The sequence below is a fragment of the Drosophila melanogaster genome, chromosome 2R, assembly GCF_000001215.4.
Source record: "Drosophila melanogaster chromosome 2R".
Classification (NCBI taxonomy): domain Eukaryota; kingdom Metazoa; phylum Arthropoda; class Insecta; order Diptera; family Drosophilidae; genus Drosophila; species Drosophila melanogaster.
This window is the reverse complement of record NT_033778.4, coordinates 13,638,849-13,655,079: the sequence shown is the minus strand read 5'-3', so window position 1 is coordinate 13,655,079 and position 16,231 is coordinate 13,638,849. Positions and strand designations below refer to the sequence as shown.

Below are 16,231 nucleotides of genomic sequence, written 5' to 3'. Positions count from 1 at the left end.
TATTACTCATACGCCGCGTGTCCCTAATAGACATTGACAATGGCATATTACTCATTGCATTAGAGAGGTGGGGGCATGATTTTCGCTTATATAGGAACCATTGTCATTGATATGCAGGACCTGTTTTCTGTCCAGTTTTTGGACCTGTATGATGCCAGAAGCAAAAAAAAAAAAAAAAACTGGAAAACGCCCAGGGTCAGCTTTCTTCGGCTTCGTTCCTCCATTTTGGCCCCCCAAAACGCACATCAAATAAAAGAAATGGCTTTGTTTGCTGCATGTGGCATAGAATATCAAGCTGATAAGGGGTATGGGAAGCGGATCCCGAGGATGGGCACGAGGATGTGGTGGAGCTGGTGTGCTGGCGCATAAATAATGTGACCTGCCTGACTGCGATTATCTGTGAACTATTTTTCACACGTTGCCGGCATACAAAGTGGTCCATTCTCTGTTTCCTCGGCAATATATGAGCTCCTTGGCCTGCTGAGGCCACTTGGTCCATTCATTTCCACATCCTGCTCAGACATCCACACACACACACACACACATGCTCACTCGCAGGGGCATAAAAAGCATATGTGTAAGGGGGATTTTTTTGGCATAGTTTTTTCGGCTGTTGGCTACTTACATTGTACTGAAATAATGAACAATAATATCCAGAGGCGTCGATCGAATGTCGGTCTCATGACTTCATCACTTATCCAAGGATTCGATGGTATGGATTTTCCTGTTTGACGTTTATTCCGTCCGAAACCGCTCAGCTTTTGGGTTGGCACATGTGTACTATTTGTAGAGGAATCTGCAAAGCGGAGATTTAATTAGAATAGAGAGCAGCAAAAATGTTTTTAAGCCAATTAAACAGTTGAGCGTAGTAAGAGAGGTGAAAACGAAAAATCTAACAACTGTTTGCACATGAAATTAATTAATTTTCCACAAAAACTTTGTTGCATAACGTTAGGCGGATTAACTGGATGGAGTAGAACGCTGCTGTATAGAGCTGCTGCTGTATATAGAGACATCAGGCGGCAACATTTTCGACAGCATTTTGTCTGCAGTGTTTGGAGTGCAGGGCAAACAAAGACAGACGACAACGACTAGTGAGGGGTGGTGGGGGGGGGAGGGAGTGAGTATGTGGGGATGAACGTACCACTCGGACTCCACAAAGCGTGCACATACTTTCAACCAGCACTGTGACTATGGATGCCCGGGTTTTCTGGGTAGCGACACAAGGCAAACAAAATTAGCAGCAAAGCTGACGGAGCTGTTAACGAATTGACGTTGCCAGGACTCCGAGGACTCGCAGAATGCGAAGGACTCGCCCCTTCACTCATAACCAACGAATGATGGAGGACGACGCTTCTCGATTATGCATATGTGAAATCTGGCAAAGGAATGAAGATGTAGAATGTCCTGAGCTGAGCCCAATCAAAAGTACGTTACAAAGTTGTCCAACAAGGGCTTACCAATTTGGAGTTGTTACATCTCGGCTTTTGCTATTTGCCGGACACAAAGGATTCGATTTACATCAAAAGCAATTTCGAGCACAGAATGCATGCATGTATGTACATACGAGATGCACTGGGTGTGGACCACTCTATGCAGTGTAGTGTAAACTAATGCAACTTCGAATATAAGCATGTGCGGCAGCAAACAATGGGTGCAACAACTATGCGGCCACTATGGCACAACAATGACAGCATTGGGCAAACATATCACGCGATCAATTTGTCAAACAAGCTGCAGCAACAACATCAACTGCTACAATAGATAGATGCAGCAACAGCAGTTGACCCCTGACCCCTGACCCCTGGGCAACATAAATGGAGCAACCGCTGCCATGGGGGGAAAACACTGGCAAACAAGTGGTGCGGATAAAGGGGGACTCCCCCGCCATTGTGGCCCACAAAATTGACAGCAACAGCAGCGACATTTGACGCACATCATCAATATGTGACTCTGCATATGGCCGACGCCCCCACTGCTCCTCGAATTTCTGTTATCCTGGTATTCTGCTATCCCGCCCGATACCCCATGACATGTCGCACAGCTGTCATTATGCCGAACCAACAACGAAATCCAGTGACAAACTATTACATGACGATTCTATGTTAACAGAAGCTCGAAGTTTGGCCAAAAGGCGGCTGGTAGCCGAGTTATCGGACAAACAGCAGATGCATCGAAGATTTCCTTTCGACTTTTCTTTGCCGCATAAATCAAGCATATGGTGGGTAAAACCCATTAAAGCCAGGTGCTGTCGAGCGGGCGCAGCCAGTAGTTTTCCATTTTCCGCACATTTTTTCGAGCGAAATACTTAAATGCCGGTGCGCTCTCTTATTTATGGTCAAAATGTGAAGTGCCCCTTGGTTTATGGGCTTTAAAGTGGTCGAGCATAAGGCGAAGAAAACGAAAGTATATGCACAAAATCAAGAAATATATATTTCTTAAAACCCTTAAACACCACATTAAAATATGGTTACTTCAAGGTACCTTTACATGCGATTTTAAGACATTAATAATTATTCTAAATTTTAAGTAAAAGCTCCGATATTTCCACCTATTTCGCACTTCATTATCCTGTTTATGGGTCGATTTATAAATTTTCAAGTTTAATTCCTCAACTTTTCTTTAAGGCCCAGACCAGCAAGCAATGTAAGTCCATTGACTGGCTTTCAGTTCACTGAACAAATCAATAATCGTGCGAAACGAAAGCACTGCTAAACAGTTGAATAATTAGAAAATGTCAATAATAAGTGTTATTTTGAGAGCTGAGCAAACCAATTAAAGTAAAAGCAAATCCGAAAGAGTGGAGTGGCTACAACAACTGACATTTTAATCGCCGCAATTTTAAAGCTATCATCAAGCAAGCTCATGATGATGCCAGCGATACATAAACAATAAAAGCCAATGGTATGTAAATTTTACCAATTTACCGCAACAATGCAAACGATCCCGGGAAATTGTTAGACGGTCAGCAGAGGTCGACGAGGGCTGGGAAATTCGGATGAAATCATTTCGTCGAGCTTTGTAAAACTGCAAATGTGTTACAGACGAACATTTCTGGTTAACCGCAAAACATCAGGCAATAGATGCGAGTGCCAAACGAATCCAGTTGGGTAAACGCAAATTAAATTTACAAAACCGTAAACGAAAACTCGACCATCAATTGGCAAGTTCATTTGCAGCTTGAATTTTTATTTCATTTCGCAGCTGGCCGTCTTGAAAAATCATTTTCATTGACAAGTTTCGCCCAATAATTGACGGGTGAAAAACAATAAAACAATGTGGCACACTTCCCATTGCCATTTTCATTGCCATCTCCATTTCCATTTGCTTTATTGATGGCAAATGAATTGCCAGTGGGAAGAGCTGAAAATAAATAAGGATTAACAGAGCGGCGGGAGAATAGTCTTAATTTTTCATTTCGCCATGGCTGAATTAATATGCGTAATTAAATTTTTCGGCCGTTGTATTTGCTTTTAATTTCGAAACTTTTAATTGCATTTGCGCTGGGCAAACATCAACCGAATCTAATGCATTCCATTATTGCGGATTATTCCGATTTATGGTGATTTCCATTTGCATGCCTCAAATCAAACCAAAAAGGAAAACACCTTTAAATTGCCAGTTAAAGTTTTTTTTTCTGATTTCCCACCTGAGCAGCATCGACACCTGGATCCTTTTCACTCGACCAGCTGACACTTGTAGGTGGCCCTAATCAAAGGCTACACTAAGCTGCTGCTCAGGATAATGGCAGGATAAGGGGGAGAGCTATGTCGGGATCCTGGGACCCGGACAAATGCAAAGTTAAACAACTTCGACACTGTTGCCGCACAGTTCATTGTTCGGGTGGAAAATGGTGAGTTTCTGAATGGATGGATGGGGTGGGAGTTTAGCTACCCTCATCCTCCTTTCACTATCACAATTTCCACATCGACGCGCTGCGCTTTCCCTTCTCTCGAGCCACTTGAACAAATTTTTCTTTGTCTTTTGCATGCCCCACTCCACACATTTTCCCCATTTTCCGCATTTTCCACCCAGCCCAGCGACAACATGACTTATGTGGCTTGGAGCGAAACAAATGTGGAAAGCACAAAAGTCAACATATTGAATAATGATTGGTAGGCGAAAAACGAGCCCCCCACCCCACAGTTTTTCGCAAGGGAAAGAAAGTTAGAAATGGCTTTCCACATGTTTCCCTTTTGTCCTTTGCATGTGTTTTTTTGTTTTGTTTTATAATCATAGGCGATAAATTCTTCGAGCAAAAAATTAATGATGCGAATTTCTTTGTTGCTGCTATTTGGGCTTTTATAGGCTTCCTGGCTTTTAATCGAATTTTTGAACTTTTCGCATGTGCAATCGATAAGCAAGTCTTAGCATTTGATTGATAATGCTGAGCGGCTTACTGGCATCTAATGTTTAAAATCGAATGTGTAATTAATGGGATTATGACGTTAGAAATTTTGCAAGAACGCAGTATCAGCTTTAATTTCAACGACGAATGACCCAGAACAAAGACGCCTGAATGCCAGGTCAAATCGACAGACAGGCCAAGTCAAGACAATGGCCAATGGCTGGTAACTGGCAACTGGCAACTGGCAGGTTGCTATGTGGGTTACCTGGAAACTGGACTGTGTCTCGGAGAATGCCATTCGATTACGGCGGAGTGGATTGGAGTGGAGTGCCAGAGAAGCCCCATTCAACCGATGCCATATGGAGGGGAAGGCCATTCCGCAGACGGAAGCCAGAGAAGAGTCAAAAAAAAACACCATCAGGCGGTTAAATTGATGTCAACAACTAGTTGCAGACAAGTTTGTCCAGTAGTAAAACAAAAATACAAAAAAAATGGCAAAAAACCAAAGAAAATGAATGAAATATTTAGAATGATGTCCATTTTAAATTGCTATAAATACTTAACAAAGAGTTACACAAGAATAGTAAAGCCATTGATACTGCATTTCAGCATATAATCATCAAGTTTACAGCTTAATTAACAAGCTCAAAGATGCAACTGAACTCCATAATTTGTAAGTTAAGACTTCTTCAAACTATCAGTTTCTATCTCTTGAAATGCTTCAAAGTACATAATGCAACAAATTGCTGCCACGTAAACGCTCAGTAGGTAATTGAGCCGTATAAAAAAAAGGCACTTAAATGTTCAATAAATTGTTAAGGCAGCCGTTGATGCCACTGGATGGATACACGAATATCTTGCTTCATATTTATGCATTCAATCCATATCAACTTCACTTAACGACTCAACTTCAACTGCAAACTTCAATGTGGGCCAACTTTTTTGTGGACGGGGGGCGCAAGGCTGAATAAACTCGAAGGGCTCGATCGGAAATCAAATTAAAATTTCATGCTTTAACATTGTGTTCCAATTACTGTCGCAAACAATTTATACGCATCTCGTGGAGCGGGAAGACCTGCCAGTGCCCAGCATCCCGATCCCAGGCCAAGAGCCATTTTTCAACCCAAAACTTTGCCCATCGCCGGGAGAATGCTATATGGTATATATTGGTATATGTGGATGCTGCATGGAGTGTGGAGTGCGGTGTTTGGGAAATGGAAAATGGGAAATGGGCGGCTGGCAACCCAATTCGGGCTGCCAATGCCAAACGGGTCGTTGTTATGTCATGAAAAATGCATTTTTCAGTACACAATAATAATATATGTAACACAATAAATTGCGAAACGCAAAAAACGAGCTGAATGAGCTGGGCTAGAGGGGAGTGGTGAAGGGGCAAACGGTGACTGGGAGAAAATGTTATAAAATTGTTATCGAGCGCATAATAGCAAATGTTGCAAAATAACTTTTGACAAAGTGCACTCAATATCACACAAGAGGCAACTGAAGGACCTTCAATAAGAGGGTGAGAGTGTGTGTGTGTGTCAGTGACTGACACAATGAAAAATCACAGAATGCAAAGGCTACGAAACTGCAGGCAAAAGTTTGTATTAGACGAGAAATAAAAGCAATAGCCACTGGGAATATCGCAACATAAATTGACACAATTCGATGAAAAGCCAAGGAGATCATTGGATTCGCTTTGGCTTAAAAGTGGCAACACAGGAACGCAGCTGGAAAAAAAAGTGCTGGAAAAGCTTAAATGAAACTTGCACAACGCCAACATTTTCTCGTCATCGCCTTTTCCACAGTTTTCCTGCCGCCGCCTGTCAAGTCGTGGGCATGTAAACCAAATTACGGCAACACATGTGCCGCAAAATATGCAACAATTTGGAGCGGCCAGGAAAAGTGGGGGAAAACTGTGGGGAAACTGCGAGGAAACAAAAAGGAAAATCCCAGGCGAACATTTTTTCGCCGCCGTTGTGTGTGTGTGTGTGCAAAAAACGACGTGGCACAAAAAATTGCAGTGCATAACTTTAGGCATTTTCCTGCAACTTTAAGGGCGGCGGGGGCGTGGCACGTCTGTTGCATGCCTCTTTGCGCCCCGCAACAATGGCCTGCATATGTGGCGCCTGAAGTTATGCCCGTCGATGATGTTGCCGCTTTTTGTGTATGTGTGTGTGGGGAGGGGGGTGTGAGTTAGCCCGTTTGCGCGCCAGAATGCAACTATTAGTTTCACATAGCTGGGCAGCGGCGACAAATTCCCAGCTAGTCACTAGGCCATTGTGTTGACAAGGCCGAAAATCGGGTCAGTAGTAAATCAACAAAACAACTCGGCCCTCGGCGAACAATGGCAATCATTGTTCTGCGGCTGGTGAAAAATGCATGGTGCATAGTTTTAGTTGCAGAATCCGCAACCCGTTGATTGCCAGCCATCGAAAATGTGCATGCGAACAAACGCGGAAATTTCGCATTTATTTTGTTGGCTAACGTGCGGGGAAAAAGCAGTGGAAAGTGGTGGAAAACCAAATGTAATGAATCGATGAGCGCCGAAGCCAATTGTCGAAAATAAACGAAAAGCAATATGAATTCATATCCGGCGCATGCATGGCGAGTTTTTGCAACAATTGCCTTTTAAATTATGCAACAACTGTTGCTATTAAACTTTCAAGTCACTTAATAGGATTAGCTTTTGATGGGCGACTGAAGAAATGTCATTAGGTCGTAGGTTATATTGCAAATTGGGTCATAGCAAACAGAGCAATCAATGAGTATAATACTCGATTTTCAGATATCCTTTACCAGTTAACAACTAGCCAAACTACTTTCGCAATAGTTGAGCAACTTATTTGCAGCATTGTTGCATGCTCTTAATTTCACATAACTATTTAATAGTAGTTTAAATACCTCGCGCCATTCCACTCGATTCTGCAATTTGTGTCTTTTCCGCGATATAAAAGCATTTTTGAGGAACTTTTTTGTGGCGCCCAGCACATCTGACGTTAATGGGTTAACTTAAGTGCTGGCTTAAAGCCCACATGCCAACATCAGCTATCAGCGCTTCCGTGCACACTTGAATTCACACACAAGAAGGGGGGTTATGATTGGGCGCGGGGTCGAAGGGTTTGGGGGTCGTGGGGTCAGGGGCGGCTAGTGAGAGGGGAACAGAGACGGAGACAGGCCGGAAAAGCTCTCGGCGGGAAAGTCCCGACTGGCGATTAATCAATAACCACTCAGCGGCTGAGTTCAACCGATTTAATGGACGCAGAATGATGAAGCCGCCCGCTGTCTGCATTTCGCTGGAAGTGAGTGGAGTGGATGCGAATCCGAATGTGTGGGTGCATTAAATTTGCCGGAGGGCACTCTTAGGCGCTGGCCGCGATATCAGGCGGAATGCAATGAAAACGAGGCCAAATGCATGCTACGGAATTTGGCCCCTTTTGGCGTGCAACAAGAATTTCTAATTTGGGCTTCGATTATGGGTGGCCGCCCCTCGAGAAATTGAGATGGAGTGACTGGGTCATTTTTGGGCATTAGGCATTGAGCATTTTGGGCGAACTGCACTTTTTTTTGGCACAGTGTGACTTTCCAGGTCACTGAACTCTGCAAATACAATCAGATTGGGAAGAGCTTCTTGCTCTATTTAGAGATCTCAAGATTCAAATGTACGCTACTTGAGTAGTAATAAATTCTAATTTGTTACTTCATTTTTTGTGCATGCAAAATGAACCGGTGGCATTCCATGATTAAAGTGTGATTTTTATCAGTCAAACGCTTAGAGGCAACAGGGCAAAACAAACAGACCGTCAGATAGACACGATTGTCGTCATAAATTTCGGTGGAACACGACCAACTTGGAGCCCAGCACGCAAGCACACACACACACACACACACATACAGCTGCTGACCCGCCTGGAAGTAGGTAACACAAACACCTGCTCACCTACACACACATACAGGCGCAGAGCGGAAGCCACATGAAACATGACCCTCGATACGAGCGGCAAAGTTTGCGTGCCAAACAAAACACATGGCGAAAAAGGTGAGACGGAGACACGGCAAAGATGAAAGCCAAAAAGTCACCAGCAAAATAAGTATGGCAATGGGTATGGGTGGATGGGTGCAAGCGAGGGGGCAAACGGTGAGTGAATGGCAAAGGAAGAGGGGCAGGGACACTTGCTTGCATGTGGCACGAATCGCCAGGCGACATCGAAGCGACAAACATTTAAAAAAGCATTTCATTCGCATATCTACGCGCCATACCGGAAATTCTATATCAACGCAAATTGCTTATGGCCAAAGGAGATAGAATTCAGGAGGTGAAAAAATATCCCAGGAATTTGAGGAAAAAAAAGCAACAAGCTGCGCGCAAAGAAAACGAATCTAAAATCAGACTATGTAAATTCAAAATAAATTGTTATACCAGGTGTTATGAAAGTGAATTCTGCAAATTTGTTACCTAAGAACTACATAGAGTAGAAAATATAGTTTAAATACAGGATAATGTGTTTGTAGAGCTATCTTTAACTTGCCTCACCTTACTTGTCCTCTGTCCAAACGTTGGATTGTTGCGTCATTTATTTGGATAAGTAATATGAGACACCTTTCACTTGAAAGCTTAAGTCCCGGGAAACCGAGTCTGAATTTCAGTTAGCAAGCTTTTTAATAAACTTAAGTGGATCAGGTCGCAAAAAAGGCGGACTGGAAACACGAACGCAGCTCAAAAGGGGACAACAGAGACAAATTTTGTATTTATCCTTTTTTTTTTTGTTCAAAGCGCTTGTGTGGCGTGCCAAATGGAAATATAGCCAGCGAGCCACGTGAATTTATTTATGTGGGTATTTCTTTTCGTGGCCATGTCGAAGCGTTTAACCCGCCATCGAGGTTAATTAAAAGCAAAGCGCGCCCAAAACTGTGCCACGAATTATGCACTCCACACTCGCACACCCACACACACACACACACATACAGCCCCACAAAAACACACATATACCAACTCACTCACACACACACACACACATTCCCAGCGGAGGTCAGCGCGCAGAAAATTATAAATATAAGCTCATTAAAGGCTTAGTCGCTGTAGGAGATCGTCCCGCTACGACCGTGTCCATTTTAATTAGATAAAATTGCATTTTGCATAATTTTAAATGCCCGCACACATCAATAAATCGAGCTCTCTCGCCCGCGCAGCATGCAACTAATTTATGCCTTTGCTAATTAAACGACCCACAAAAACGATGCCACCAAAATGAGGCATTCATTTTAATTGCTTGGCAATACGAGAAAAATGCAAAATTCGATTTTCGACAGCGTCCAAATCAATTAGGTGGTCGCACAATTTTGTTACACGATGTGGGCATAACTGGTCAACGCTGTTATAGAAACTGATGTGCTTTGAATTCAATAGATATAGAAACTCAATAGAACTTAAAACTCAGTTCTTTACTTATTGATTTGGAAGATAAATGTATTAAATTCAAAAAGTACTGCATACTTTTACACACTTCAAATAAAGATCTCTCTAAACTTTAGCTTGGCGCATTGACATATCCCATTTTGTAGCTTTTCAGCCTAACAGCTATTTATTATTTACAAAGAGGCCCTGCCTTGTTGGTCTTAAATCTTCGCAAAAACGTCTGCATAAGTTATGCAACTTGTTAGCATCCCGTAAAGAAATTCGCTGCCTACTTAGCGGCGTGGCAATTACCGCTTGCCGCAACCAAGACAAACTACTCGCTGAAGGGAAAACCGGAAACACGAGGCCATCGTGATGGATGGGCGGAAGTGGGGTCGGCGGTTGCGACGTCGTCGTTGGTTGGAGCTGTCAATTATAGCAGTTTGCTGAAAGTTGCCAAGCAAAATGCTGCCTGCACCGAGCTGAACTACACAAACACCCAACATGTGCGGCCGTAATTAAACAATTAGCGAGGTGAGTGCCACTTAATTAAATAATTTGCAGCCATGCGGTTGTAAGGCAGTGAAAAAAACAGCAAACCAGGCGAGTCGAGTATACAATGCCCTGCCACCCTAATTTACAAAATAATTCGAAAGCCAGGCCCAGTATCAAAGTATCCCAGAAGCCCATCGCCCTGCTAATATTGTTTGCCTCAGTTGGGGGCCTCGGAAATATGACGTCTCATCAGCCGAAAGAAAGTTGGCTAGCATGCGGCAAATGGCGACAGGTGTTTCAACAACATTTCGTGCATGCCATAAAAATAACCCAAAACACACAGGCACACACTCACACCAAGTATGTGTACATGACATGTCTGACTTTTGCGTGTGAGTGTGAGAGCACATAAATGAAATTATGACATATTTAAATGGCATACAACAGGCAACAGGCTGGCTGGCTGGATGGCTGGGTGGGTGACCCTCTCCTCCCGTAGCTCCACCCACTTCTGTACTGTTCTCCTTCTGCGCCGCCATGACAGGCGACTTCCGTTTCCGGTTCTGTTAGCCAAGTTCCCCAGCAGTTAACCTGGGCGCATGTTCATTTCTAGTTGCCGCTGCCTGTATAATTTACAATTTAGCACCATAAATGCTATGTCGTTTTGCTTTTCTGTGAGGGCCCACGGGGCGTATGCGGAACATTGCGTGCCTGGGTCAGGTCAAGTGCGAGTGCCATGTTAATTAGGTGACAATGTTATCAAGGTGGCGCCGGCAATCGCTGACACGGCGTTTAGATTGGTTAGCTGATTGGCTAATTAAGATAAGAGAATATACAGCACGACGACAAATCAGTACCAACAGAACACACACACATAATGCTAATGAGATTGCAAAGGAAGTATGCAAAATCACTTATGAGCTGTTTAGAAATGACCCCGTTATTTCTAATGACAACTAATTATTTATTATATTGATAGATTAAATTCCAAATAGAAAACATGCGTATTTTAAATCAATACCAAGTCAATAAAGCTTCTAATTCCAATCAGCTGGTAGAAATCTCATTTTGATCTATCCTTCGGCCGTCGAATCCAACTGTCATCACGATAATCACTCACCTGAAACGATAAAATGATAATATGTCATTAGTAGCAGGCTTTGTATAATTTATAATTTATTTTTGCATCTACTTAAACAACAAACACGTTCAACGACAGCACTTTCGGCGCTTTGCTATCGTCGTTAGTGTTTTTCCGGTTGTGTCGGGTCCACAGCGAAAGGCTTAAATGATTAATTAAGCGCGTCAATACATGCGAAAACAGTCGACATGTTGTGAATGTGTGTGCATGGATTTGTTTTTGCCACTGATGCGGTGTGAAAATCACGTGTTGAAAATGGCGTGAATTCGTCGTCTGAATAGCGTACCGTACCCAACTCGTAATACCGACACATGGACAGTTGCCCAAAACACAGGTAGCATCCATTCATATACACGTTCCTATGGACACACGTGCGTTTGCATTTATTTTGATGTCATAGTTTTCGTTGGCGATGCTCTGATTTTAATATTTAAATAAATGCCGTCGTTGATTGCGCATACGACACGTTGTTTGCCGTTTGCCCACCACTGCCGCTGTTTGTTGCTGTGATTGCAGCGCGTTTGCTTGTTGTTTACATAAGACAAATTGTATTTGTTTTCGACTTTACCAAAATCCCAATTATATGCCATGGCAGAGCTCCATTTCGCATTTCGCCAGCAATCCGATTGCAGTCGAAAACATTAAAAATTATACAAATATTGATGTCGCAATGCGAGTGCAATAATGTTGCTGCATAAAGCCATTTGATGGTCTGCAGCTGGCAATGAGTGGCTTAATTGAAATACATTAGCAGAGCTTTACGGCGGGAAAATGATCCAGATAAAAATCACACAATAAGGGAAAATCCTTAAAATAATAAACACTATACGGTTGCGAAACAACAACATATGCGGAATCAAAATCTAAGATCAACAAGATTTATTTCATTTAAGCAGATGCCAATAAAATTTTATCTACCACTCAATATATTTGGAACATGGTTATATTGAAAATCTTGAATCGCTAGTGCAATATTCAACCTATATAAATTAGTAGGCCAGGCTATCAAATTCGTTTGGGCTAATTTCTGGTGTATTTTCCACATTAGAACTGACCTATTTAAATGCTACAAAAGGTTACTGGGAAAAGTGAACCCATCTGTCACCAGCCAGCACTTTTGCATGACTGTGTAAGTGACACAGCGGCTCTAATTCATTATTTTCTGGGCGGATGCCAGACACAGGCAAACGTGTTTGAACATATTATTTATGGCAAACAATTTTCGGCGAAAAACTCTTCAAACCAACCGCAAACAGCGCGGCAACCATAAAAGAAAAAAAAAAGCAGGATAAGGGGAATGCGCATGCAAATGGAATATCAATTTATTATTGCATACTTTTGTGAGCGGCCGCACTCGAAAATTAAAATACGACCGTCCAGACTGCAAACACTTTTTAATTTATTAAAAATTCTATTGTCAGTGACTAGGATAACAATAACCACAGGACATGCGTACTTTTTTCACACTATTGTCCGCCCCAGCCGTGGGAATTCCTGGTTGTCACACAATTTTTATGTCGCTGAACTCGCTCAACAGCGGCTACTTTGGAACCGTATCCGGGGATTCGGGGATCCGAGGATTCAGGGATCCGGGGATGCCATATACGTACGTATACGTTATATGGGGATCTCACAATACGCTCTCCTCTGCTCTGCTGCTGATGCCTTTTCACATGGTTTTGAATGAATGACACATAAAGTTCTTTTTATTTTCAGCTGCGTTTTGTTTTTGCGACATTTTTATGAATGCCTCGAAATGCTCTCCCTCATTCTTTCTACATTTTTACCACCCCCCTCCCCCTTCAACCTTTTTTTTTTTTTGTTTTTTTTTCTGTATTTTGTGTGGCTCAGCTTTGGGTTTATTCATGCGGAATGCGACGCATAGTTTTTTGCCAGTACAACTCCGTCCCCTTTTTGTTTGTTATTGTTTTGCCAACAGTTCAGGCCAAAACGCACACACACACACGCACACACACAGTCGCACACATGGAGACATGGCTGGAAAACCCTTTTCAACGCAAATATGTTCCATTAGCAATGGCTCGACAACGATTTCAGTGTTTTTTTCGCCTCGGTTCTCTGTTGCTTTTTTTCTAACTGCTAGCTGTTAGCTTTCCTTTTGCATTTTTGGCCTGGCATGTGTTTGGCTTTCTGTTTTGGTTTGTTGGCATACTTTTGCCAAATGGAAATTATAGTCTAGTGCGCCTGCCTTTTTAGCCATTAATTTATGGTGGCAGCAGATGGAGGTCACCCTGTCCAATCTCGCCCCCCCCCGCACTCAAAAAAAAGGAGTCTGCGAACTTTAGACCCACTAGTCGTCGGTGCGGAAAGCCAAACCAAACCAAATCACATCAGCTGAATCTGAATGTGAATGTGAATGTGAATCTGAATCGACTGTGTATAATCAAGCTGGCGCTGAAATCCGTGAAATGCAAACCATTCGATGGCTCAAAGTGCCTACCAATGGCCCAAACCACACTGTTTTGGCCACCAAGGCAAACAATCAAACAAAGGCCCTCGCCGGACAAATAGAAAATACAAACAAAATGACACGCAAATGCAATTGAATGCACTGCTATGGCTGCTTCCCCCGTAAAAGTTCTGGTCAGTGCGCTATTGTTTACCTTTTTTCTTTTTTTTTTGTGTTTAAATTTAATTGGTTTCCTATTTAAATTGCTTTGGGAGTGGCGAGCGCAGGGCCCGCAATTTTCCCTAGGCGATTGTTTGGCTTTTGGGCCAACCTCACCACTTGGATTCGTATAATTTGCCATTGATTGGCGTCTACAAAATTGGAAAAAGCGAATGAAACTCACATAAATTGGCCATCATTGTCCTTTGTTGTTAAGGCATATACATACATACAATATCGTGTGGCATACTTTATAGCAATGGCACTGTGGCACATTTATTTAGATAACCAATTGTAGTTTTTCCAATTAAAATATTTCGTATTTTGTACATTTCGTTGCGTACTTGGCGTATAAAATTGTGAAATTGAATTGTTGCCCCGGGAAAATGGCATCTGTGCCAGAGATTTTTCATTTGGCAGCAAATGAAATATATATTTTTTACAACTGCGTTTTATGACACGCCCGGGGCAGACGTACGCAGACTTATGCAGCTCAGTGTTTGCCACTCCCTTACGGACTGTAAATTTACTTAAGCCCGGCAAACATTAAAATGCCTCTTAAATGTAAAGTAAATAGCCAAACAGCATTAATTTGGAGTTCGTTAGTCCCATCGAAACACACGGTTGGCGAAATAAAATTGTTTCGGCAAATAAGCTTGTGTTGTTTGTTCGACGAAAATAAATATTTATATGGAAATAGTTTTAGGTCTTCTGACACTTGTGCTTTCCCCTTTGTAATCGATACATTTTTAAAGCCAATAGGGCAAGTTAAATTGCGAACTCTTTACTTGCAACTAGAAAATAGAAAAAAAATAAATAAAATAAATTGAAAGCAAGTGGGGTTTCATATAGAGCCATATTCATTACAGCAACTATATTAAAAAATACTGCTATTCTTTTCAAAAAAATCGCCCGTAGTAGTAGTTTGATTTGGCAACTTTATTATGTAGCGATTACATTTATTTTGCACTGTTTCAAGTGCCAGCAAGTGAAATGCGTAAATCCAGTATCCAAATAATAAATCAATTTTCGCACATTGTTTTCGCAGCCGTATTTCGACTAAATATCTAAGCCAGAACAAAACAAAAGGGGAGAAAAATAAAAAATATATATTTATAACTCGTTAGCCCCTAAGGCCAACGGACTAGTCGGTTTGGAAATTGAGTGTGTGTGTCTAACTGGATAATGGAGTCGAGAGCAATTGAAGCGCATGCACTGATTCCATAAGCGTTTTCCCATGAGTTTGTTAGTCTCAGTCTGAGTGTTAGTGTTAGTGTTAGTGTGAGTGTGGGCTTTAAGCCCGACCGAAACCCTTTTTATCGGCTGGCATAGCCACAACAACTACACACAACACACTACCACCGACCATAAGCCCAACTAAGCGGACAGCGTTTGAAGGGATATTGCGAACGGCAATAGAAAGAAACGCATAAAATATTAATAACTGGATTTGCCCACTGCTGGCCAAACAAAGCCCAAATAGAAAATACCAAACACTCGCAGCATACAACATAGAAGCGGAGGAACAGTTGGCTAAAACTGCTTGGGCCATAATCCCATTACCGGGGTCAATGCGCCCACGGTGGTCCAGCCGAGGGTTAAGTTGAGTTGAGCCCTTCAACTTGAAGTTGCAAGCTCAACTTGAGAGTTTTGGCCAACCTGCGATTGGGGCTCAAGTGGGTGAGGATGTGGGTAATGGTTGCGTCCAATAAATGGAAAAAAAAATCAAAGTCATGAGTCCAGAATCCGGATTGGTGGCGTCAAATGCCGGACTCAATATTCGACAGAATAAAAAAAGAAGAAAAACAGGGACTGCAATACACGAGTTGTACGTGTAATTGAATTTTGTGGTGCGTCGTCGCTGGCGTCAATTTATTTGACCACGTATTGTGTGTGTGTGTATGTGTGTTTGACCGCCGTTGGCAATGGTGGGGGGGGAGTGGGTGTGTGTGTGTGTGGGGGCTGTTCAGCGGGCTTGGGGCGGTTGGTTGGTCACTACGTGCGTATTACACGCCGAAAGGGTTATGGCCAGCGTAATTGTATTGGCCGGGCTAAACATGGCGCTTAGTTGTCTGTCTGTCTTTCTGTCTTTCTGTTAGTCGTAGCACCCAACCACCCACATTTCGCCCGCTCAACCCCTTCGTTTCACCAACACCATACCCCCCACCACCCCTCCTGCGGTCTGTGTTGCACGCACGTTTCTAATTTTGTGCGTGGCTTGTT

At 42.6% G+C, this 16,231-nt stretch overlaps 1 protein-coding gene across 2 annotated transcripts in view; it reads right to left on the bottom strand.

The window, feature by feature from the left end:
* The window catches only part of tei (teiresias), a 126,324-nt gene that overhangs the window by 94,288 nt on the left and 15,805 nt on the right, over positions 1–16,231 (bottom strand). The window contains exons 2-3 of one of the 2 annotated variants that reach the window (NM_079007.4): positions 11,260–11,358; positions 626–796 (exon numbers count right to left, since the gene is read on the bottom strand). In NM_079007.4, coding sequence (NP_523731.2) covers positions 626–683 — 58 coding nt within the window. In that variant the 5' untranslated portion in view covers positions 684–796; positions 11,260–11,358. The remainder of the gene's footprint in view (positions 1–625; positions 797–11,259; positions 11,359–16,231) is intronic. The other variant, NM_001299462.1, reaches the window with a different exon arrangement.